The sequence below is a fragment of the Hyaena hyaena genome, unplaced genomic scaffold, assembly GCF_003009895.1.
Source record: "Hyaena hyaena isolate Hyena2069 unplaced genomic scaffold, ASM300989v1 scaffold_434, whole genome shotgun sequence".
Lineage (NCBI taxonomy): Eukaryota > Metazoa > Chordata > Mammalia > Carnivora > Hyaenidae > Hyaena > Hyaena hyaena.
The window spans coordinates 479,790-489,099 of NW_024081069.1; the positions used below are offsets into that span (position 1 = coordinate 479,790).

Genomic DNA, 9,310 nt, shown 5'->3' on the forward strand with positions numbered 1-9,310 from the left:
CAGTAACATGGGCCACGCTAAAGATATATTTAAATGCTTTTCTTTGGCCTTGCTGGTTCCTTCCTGTGGCCTGTAATGCATGATTGTGGATTGTGTGTGTTAGAGAGAGGAAACTGGTTGGAAGTATTGGACATGCTGATAAAGCAGCATATGTTCCTTTTGCTTTCTCCCCATCACCCTGAGGCCCAGACCCAGGGATTTGTTGGCTTCTCTCTGCGGTATAGATCAAGAATTTCAGATGAATTGCTTCCTGGGGTCAGAACGGTTACAACCCTTATGCTGCGGTCCCCTTTAGACATCCCAGAACTTTATCCCTTCTGCCATTTGGGCCCAAAATACAGTTGTGTGGCTCCAGGTGAAACTCTTTCAAATGTAGCTAGTACGAGTCAGACTCCAGTAAGCTGCACAGCACCCAGCCTGCTCCAGGACATGGCCCTGAGTGTTTTATGTCCAGCTCTTTACTACCTGGACAGAAAGAAAGGGAAGTGCTTGGTTTTGAGGCCTCTGAGTAGCTTGCCAGGTAGCAGGCAACAGTGAAAGAGCAGAGGCTTTGGACTCTGGCACAATAGGTTCACATCCCAACTCTGCTACAGACTTTGTCATCATGGGCAATACAGCCTCAGGAATTTTCACCCATATGAAACGGGGCTTATAGTACCTACCTTGATATAAGCATGAGAAAATCCAGATAAAGCACTGGCACAAAGTAAAGGCTCCAAGAGGAGGAAATCATTAACAAGAAAGAAACCACAAAAGCAAGTGTCCTTGTAGTGGTTAACAACCATCCCCCCCACCCCCCATCTAATGGGCGAGGGGAGACCACTGCATGGAAAGCTGTGATGATGGGATATGGGCAGTTCATCTTTCTGGCCTTGCCTGGGGGTTTGCAGGCCAGTTACCAGGGACACCTCTGAATAATTGTAGCTTCTATATCTCAGAAGCCTCACTTGAAGTTGGCATCTCTGAGGCCTCAAACGGAGGTTATCAAGCAAATGTCTTTCTCCTCTTGATAAGCAAAGAATGGAGTTGAAAGGAAGAAAGAAAAGTCTCACGTTGATCCGTTGGCTGCAAAGCTTTCATAACTGAGTTTTGCCAAAATGCCTGTTATTCCTCCTGTCTTGTGTCAGTACAACTGCTCAGTTATAGGTGAGGGACGAAGGACCATTAAGAAGAGAAAGAAAAAAGGGGGCACCTGGGTGACTCAGTTGGTTGAGTGCCTGACTCTTGATTGCAGCTCAGGTCACAATCTCCCTCTTTGCGAGCTAGAGCCCGGTGTTGGGCTTTGTGCTGACAGCACAGAGCCTGCTTGGGCTTCTCTCTCCCTTTGTCCCTGCCCCTGCCCCTCCCCCCCCCCAAAAGAAATAAATAAACTTTAAAAAAAGAAGAAGAACAGAAAGAAAAGTGCTGAGTGGGGAGCATTGCCATCCCTCTGGCTGTTGTGTGCCTCCTGGGAAAGCCCCTCTGGGTTCAGTGCCCTCCGCTCTTCAGCAGGACCCTCTCACAGAGAGAGTGACAGTAAGCGCCTTCCAAGGGCTGCCTGTGGGGCTTCAGGTGGTCTTGTTAAAGGTGCCAAAGCAACTTTCCTGTCAACTTAAGTGTGAAGATTTCTTGCTTCACAATGAAGAGGATCCTCATTGTTCTTAATCTCCTGCTCAGGTTTGTCTTGAATGAGCTGGTACAGACAGAAAAGGACTATGTCAAAGATCTGGGGATTGTGGTGGAGGTGAGTATGTGGCTCGGGGTGGGTCTGCGGTCACCCACCCAAGGGGCATGTTGGACCATCCCTGGGCTGAGGTGTTTGTAACTTGAGGGTTACATGTTTTTAACATGGTATTTCTAGTCTCTCTAGGTATTTGCAGAAATTAAACAAAAAATGATAAAAAATCAGATGAAACATGTAGGGTTGTTTTTCTTTTCTACTTGAAATATGATGAGAGATTCAAAGGGATATGGGGTCCCAAATGTTCTAGCACTGGGGGAGCCTCTTGGTCAGAGCTGAGTCCTTACATCTTGTTTGTGGTGACCAACATTCTATCTGAAGAACTCTTCTCTGGCGTTTAACCACGTGAACATATATTCTTCAGAACTACCAGTCACCATGGGCACTAAACAGGGCACTCCTAGTGAGAGCTTGGGGCTTAGAGTCTCCCTTAGATTCTAAGGAGGATGTTATGGTTACCGAGAGGACAGACAAAAGTCCACCCCTAAGATAAGACCTTTGACAAATCCACAGGTAGTAGTCAACCTGCTAGTATATAAAACCGCTCTCTCTCCTAGGGACTTGCTTTAGGGGCATTTAGATACCTGGATGAGAAAGACTGTCTCTTAAGGGGGCTGGAGACAACAAAAGGGACCCAGAACTCCATCAGAATTGTGTCTGTCACTCTGCATGGGATAAAGTCCTGGCTGAACACTGAGAAACCACAGAGAGTGGGCACTTGCGCGAGGCTGGGATATGGGGCTTGTACAGAAATCTGTCTCCTGAAAACGGCCTGCTGACTGCTGCCTCTGCCCTCCAGGGCTTCATGAAGAGAATAGAAGAAAAGGGTGTCCCTGAGGACATGCGAGGAAAGGATAAAATTGTGTTTGGAAATATTCACCAGATTTACGACTGGCATAAGGAGTAAGTGCTATGCTGTCCTGTGGCGGCAGGGGGCTATCCTAGGAATCCAGGACCCTCCCATCCTTCCCCTGCATCTGACCTTAGGGGTAGCATAGTGTAGGGTTTGGGGAGACTCTGGTGTCTGAAGGGTGTGGCTTCCTTCCCTTCCCCTTCCCTCCTTTTAGTTTTTTCCTGGCTGAACTGGAAAAATGTATCCAGGAGCAAGACAGGCTGGCACAGCTCTTCATCAAACACGTGAGTGCTTCCTTCCCCCTCTCAGCACCCCCACCCCCCAGCCCCCACTCCTGTGCTTGCCTCTAAAACTTCCTTCTCTCTCCTGTTCTTCCTCGACTTGCCTTCTTCCTCGCCCCTCTCTGAGTTGCCTTTTTTCTAACCTCTTCAGCAATTTGAAAGATGGGGGGTGCTTGCCTCGTGCGTGTACTCTTCTTCCCTCGATATTTAACTGCCCCGGCGCGACCCCGAGGTGTGGAGCATGTCTGTCGTTCTCGGGGCAAGCCTACCGCACCCGGGAGCCTGAGGCGCAGGATGCCTGAGTGCCTTGTCCCCTGCCTCTGCAGGAGCGGAAGCTGCACATCTACGTGTGGTACTGCCAGAATAAGCCGCGCTCGGAGTACATCGTCGCCGAGTACGACGCTTACTTTGAAGTAAGCTGCCTGGGCCTTGCTGGGCCGGGTTGGGGAAGAAGGTCAGGCCAAGGCAGCCACATTCAGAAATGTCAGCCGTATCCATCCACAGGCACCCCTTCTCTCCCCGTCCAGTGCTGCGACCCCTTCGGGACAGGGAGAGCTGGCTCAACGGGCCCTTGGCTTGACTAGATTCCCAGTGACCACCTTTCCTCGGCCCAGTGTGTGGACTGTTCTCAGAAGCCTCTGTTTGCAGAATGATTGTCACCCAGACACTGCTTCAGAAGCTCTGTCCCCCTTCCGTGGCCACAGCTCAGACCATGCCCACCACTTCCTGCCAGGCCCTGGACACTATGTGCAGAGGCCCCTCCTCCTTGCCCCCATGCTCCAAGCCACCTCATGTTCTCTGCTCTCATTCCCAGAGGTTCTGTCAAGCACCATAAAGTGTTTGTTTTGCCCCAACCTGGAAATGCTTATTTTGCTGGAGGAGAGGCAAGGCAGTCCCTTGGAAAGCGCCCTCAGCTGTGTGTTTGCAGATCTGCACTGAGGGCCCAGTCCATTAGGCCTGTGTCCCAGGAGAAGCCCTTCATTCCTGACGTGGGTCCTGGAGCAGCAGAGACAACAGAATACCCACCCCTGCTTATCTGCAGGGCTGGGGTGAGGACACAGGATGGGAAAGTGTTGGACATGCAGAACGATGTGGCGACATGTGCTACGTGTTGTTAATAATACATTAGCAGTTGTGTGGGCAAATCCACCTCTCGCGTGGGTTGAGGATTCTCAAACTTTACTGAAAAAGTGAAGACCTCTCTGTCTCACCTTGAACTCTAATCTCCAGGACCCCAGATCTTTGGCTCCTTTTTTTTTTTTTTTTTTTTCTCTAACATAGCTCCCTTGTGTTCCAGGAGGTGAAACAGGAGATAAATCAAAGGCTGACACTTAGCGACTTCCTTATCAAGCCAATTCAGAGAATCACAAAGTACCAGTTGCTCCTCAAGGTAAGAGATCTGTGAGCCTGAGTCAGAGCCAGAGAAGGGTCTTCTCAAGCTCTGAGCTGGTGAGCAGGTTAGCGTGAGGCTGGTCTCCACCACACTTTTCCTGTGAAATGGTGGGAGAGGCCATCTGTGGGCTTTTACCTTGCCTGTTGGTTTCTTCTGTCAGCCTCCAAATAAATTGCATGCATGTCACTCCTGCCTTTAAGGTTGGTTTTTAGTTCACTGTCTTTCTTTCAATTCACTTTCTTCCTTTGTCACCATCACTGACTTGGGACCTTTAAAAAGTAAAAAAATAGAGCATAAAATCAGAGCAACCCCAAGGAGAAAGAAAAGCAAAGGCAAGACCCTAGAAAGCTGAGATGAGTAATACGTACAATTTGATCATATTTTACTTTTTACAATAGTTTGATTTGGTTTGTCTTACAGAATATGAGGTAAATAGAAGAGAGAGATTGAGTTTTCCTTTCTCCAAGCCTTTCTGGACATAACCACTCCCCCTTCCTGTTCACGGTCTCCACCTCCCTTCTTCCCTCCCTCCCGACCTCCCTTTTCCCATAACTTTTAATCTCTGAGTCTTTGGGGTTTTTCTCCATGTTGTTGTTTCCAATATGACTCATAAGTTCATATCTCAGCTTCTACAACGTGCTGCCATGTCTGTTGGGGAGGAAAGTAGCCTGGGTATCATCATAGGCTTTATGATGCTGGGGTTTTTTTTTTAGTGCTCTGTTTTTCTAACTGATGTCACCCTCCCGCACCCATCCCCGCTCCCCCCACTTGCTAGGACTTCCTGAGATATAGTGAGAAGGCTGGTTTGGAGTGTTCAGATATCGAGGTGAGTCTTCTGTTCACAACGCTGGCTGCTCTCGGAGCCAGTGTTGGCTGTCTCTAAGGGGGAAGAGCGGGCCCTAGAGGACCGGTGGTCCAGCCGATTCCTCTTGGTGAGAGCCCCCTGCAGACAGGTGCTACACAGGATGAGAAATGGCAAGTAGTAATGAACACACTGAGTGTTTTCCTGGAACCTGAGAATTCTGTCCTGGGACAGAGCAGAGTTTCGCCCCACTCCTCTTCTCTGTGTGGCTCCAGTGACATATGGTGAGAAAGGGGGATATCTGAGACCCTAACATCTGTCAGAGATTGAGCATTTGAGTGTGCAGTCTTATCCACGAATCCAGGTACTATTTGAGTTCAACATGTTAAATATCCCATTTTCACTCCCTCTTCCACCCCCAAGGATTACTACCTAACTGAAGTCCTTTGAGACAGTGTCACCATGGGGATTATTTTAAGCCAGAGAGGTTACAGACCATTCTGGCAGGTTATTTTAGGTTAAAACCTCTAGTGTTTCACAAACCAGACTAAGCTGTCGCTTAGGCAGCCGAGAAGCAACAGAGAGAAGAAAGAAAATATGAGAAGGAAGGAGAATTGCTAAATGAATGTGGGAAGGAGGAAAAGGCAGGCTGGGTCACATGTGGTCACTGGTTCACTCAGAGCCCTGTATACCCCAGCTGGATCAGAAACCCCTGCCCTTTTCTAGGAGTGGGCGGCAGGGACCAGGATCCTTTCCCAGAATGAAGGAGCCACTAGGAGGTCACAGAATTGTCCTAAGCTTCCTGCCTGAGTGCTCATCCCCTTCCTGAGCTGCTGTTGTTCTTCCCCACAGAAAGCGGTGGAGTTAATGTGCCTTGTTCCAAAACGCTGCAATGACATGATGAATCTGGGACGCCTGCAGGGCTTTGAGGTGAGCCCTTTAGAATGCTTCCAAGCCTCTCTCTCCTGGACAGCGGGAGCCTGGGCTGTGAGGCGGCTTCCCTTTGAGGCCCTGTGTCTGCCTCCTTTGCCACCTCCACTTACCATCTGTGCCTTTGTTCCAGGCCCCTCTGGCTCACGGGCCCAGGAGGTTTATCTGTTTAGGATATGCAGTGATAAGGCAGCGAGAGAAAGTTACAGAGCAGTCCACAAAGCTGGAGTCACAATTCCAAGGGGGCTGGAAAGACCCAAAGTTCCTTGTAACTGTGGACCTGGCAGTGACCTCTTTCCTTTTTCTTGCTTGAGAAGTGAGTGCTGGGAATCTGAGGGAGCATGGGACTATGGGACTATGGGTACACTCGAGGGAAAATGGAACACTTCTTTTTTTCTTTGAGAGGATTCTTCTAATAAAGAGGTCCACATATTGACTATCTTTTCAGTTAAATGAACATTTAAAGCTTTAACACATCATGTGCACATTTCTATTCTTTGAAGAAGAAAATTTAATCTTAAGAGAAACAGCCAGAAGTCCCCCAGAATTTTGGCTTCCGTGAATGGACTTGTTTGCTAGGGCTGCTATGACAAAGTCCCGCTGAGTGGCTTAAACAATAGAATTTATCATCTGACTTTTCCGGAGGCTAGGAGTCTAAGATCAAGGATAGGCAACAGTGATTCCTTTTGAAGGCTATAAGGATGGATCTGATCAGGCCTCCCTCCTTGGCTTGTAGATTGCCGTCTTCATGTTCATATGACATTCTTCCTGTGTCTTCACATTGTCCTCCCTCTGCACATTTTTCTGTGTCCCACTCTTCCCTGTTTATAAGGACACCAGTCACATTCAAGTAGCACTCACCCTAATGACCTCACTTTAACTTCATTCCCTCTGTAAAAACCTTACATCCCAATATGGCCACATTCTGAGATACTGGGACTTCAACATATGAATTGGACAAGGGGAGCAATTCAACCTATAATGGTGAACCTTTGAAGAAAAAATTGACATTCCTACTTTAAGCTTGCTAAGTGGCTGCTATTAGTTTATATCCGAACCTCATATGCTAACTACATATAATCTGTTTTGAGAATTAATATGATAAAATTGGAACTGACACAATTATTGACTGGCATTTAATAATTGTTGAATGACTTAGAGAAAGGTGGAGATCTATTAATCTTGTTTCCTGATGATCCTGCAACCTGAGACTTGATTATTACTTTCTAAAGAAAAGGGGTTCCTAAAAGTTGAGATAATAAAGAAAGTTATAGCTTTTTTTCCTAGCTAAATTAGAATAGAATAGAATAGAATAGAATAGAATAGAATAGAATAGAATAGAATGTATATAGAATATAGAATAGAATAGAAATGAGGCAGACTAGGGGCACCTGGGTGGCTCAGTTGGTTAAGTGTCCAACTTCGGCTCAGGTCATGATCTCACAGTCCGTGGGTTCGAGCCCTGCGTCAGGCTCTGTGCTGACAGCTAGCTCAGAGCCTGGAGCCTGCTTCAGGTTCTGTGTCACCCTCTCCCTCTGACACCCCCCCCCCCGTTCATGCTGTCTCTCTCTCTCTCAGAAATAAATAAAACATTAAAAAAAATAATAAGAAATAAAGCAGACTGACCTGTAAGTAAATTTAGGAGATGCTACATTCAGGTTTGGGTTAATGAGTTGGATTCATGATGTTCTTGAGTCAAGATCTCTTGTCCTCCTTGCCCTCCAAGGCCTTTCTGGGGTCCCCATCTGCCACTGCTTTGTTGTGACCAGGAACTATGTGGAGTTTTTCTTTGCTGTTTATTTCTCATAGATTCCTGGTTCTCCACAGTAGATCTGTGACATTAGAGTAAGCAGGGATTTGCAGCAGAAATCTACCCTGAGTTCTTACATGGTTTTTCTCTAGTCATACTGGATGAAGTTTTACATTTTTTTCCCTTGAGACTATGCTAGGTCTGGGGCTATTCTGAACAAACCAAGTAATCCCTTTTGCTCCTAAGCCTTGATGTCCTCATGTTTCTGAGGAGGAGTCTGGTTTGACTTTCTTTGAGTTTTTGGAGGTGCTGACCACTGACAAGGGAAGAGCATCTGACTGTGTTGGCTCAAGTTAGACCCCATAGGAGCTGTGTCATGCATGCACATGTGTGTCCACAGAAAGCCACACACAGACTGCAAAATTGTCTTCTCTTTTCAGTCAAGCACCACCATCTTCTTTTTCCATCCAGTCACAGGGAGTCTGCTTTGCATTCCTTCGGCTAATTAAAAAGGACCATGAATGTTCTTATGTCCCTTCTGAAGCCCAGGGCTTTAGACCAGGGAGAAGTTAGCCTCCCCATATAGACTCTCTGTTCTTAAATCTTCTAGCTTTCCCTTCAGCATCGGCAGGGCTATCATTCATGGGTCAGGCTCTTATGTAATATTAATGGAGCTTTTAGAGCTTTCCTGGCTAGCTGGTCACTGGCTTAATATTAACTCTGGACCAGGAGAGAGATAAGCCTGTTTGGCTGCCGACCTTGGCAATAAGGAGCCATGATCCAAGCAGAGGGCAGGAATTACTTGGGAATAGGGAAGAAAAATGACACGTGTGCTGTGTACTGTTTGGAATAAGGCATCATCTGTAGCAAATGGCTCACATTTTTACTGAAGGGTGAAAGTCATCACCTGAGAAAGTATGGTTCAGAGGTGGCCCTCTGGCTGCTATCTCAGGTGTTGGTGTGTTCTTGCTGCAGAACAGTAGAGAAATCAGGGGTCTCCAATAGGATCTGTGAAGACCTGCTGGGTTGGGCTATATTCCCTTCAAAGATGTGAAAGTGTCTCTGAAAATCGGGCTAGAAACTGGCAAACCAAATAGGCTCCACTCCCTAGGCTGGCAAGTGACCTGCTAGCTGGAAGCATTTTAAGAAGGATCACAGGACCCGAAGAAACATCTGTCAGCTTATATGACATGGGCATCTGCGTATGCTACTCCAACTTTACCTGTTGATTGGTAGCAGAACACAAAGACATCAGAATTAGACTAATTCTAAGACTCCATCCTGAAATAACAGGAGAGGAGAATGCCCAGTTCAGATTACTTGTGGTCCTGCCTATATCCCTTCCCTTGGCCACAGTTGGGACATGGCCATAAGAATAACCAAGGTCCGAGAGAGCACCCAAATAGACAAAATTATGAATGAAAATGGACTTATTACAACCAACCCCTCAGAAATACAAGCAATTATCAGGGAATACTATGAAAAATTATATGCCAACAAATTGGACAACTTAGAAGAAATGGACAAATTCCTAAACACACACTCACTACCAAAATTCACACGGGAAGAAATAGAAAACCT

The 9,310-nt window shown here is 47.0% G+C and overlaps 1 protein-coding gene across 7 annotated transcripts in view; it reads left to right on the forward strand.

The window, feature by feature from the left end:
- Positions 1–9,310, forward strand: part of LOC120245862 (kalirin-like) — a 118,103-nt gene that overhangs the window by 59,600 nt on the left and 49,193 nt on the right. For all 7 annotated transcript variants that reach the window (XM_039253031.1, XM_039253032.1, XM_039253027.1 and 4 more), the window contains 7 exons: positions 1,657–1,723; positions 2,520–2,623; positions 2,788–2,857; positions 3,181–3,267; positions 4,152–4,244; positions 5,023–5,073; positions 5,902–5,979. In XM_039253031.1, coding sequence (XP_039108962.1) covers positions 1,657–1,723; positions 2,520–2,623; positions 2,788–2,857; positions 3,181–3,267; positions 4,152–4,244; positions 5,023–5,073; positions 5,902–5,979 — 550 coding nt within the window. The remainder of the gene's footprint in view (positions 1–1,656; positions 1,724–2,519; positions 2,624–2,787; positions 2,858–3,180; positions 3,268–4,151; positions 4,245–5,022; positions 5,074–5,901; positions 5,980–9,310) is intronic.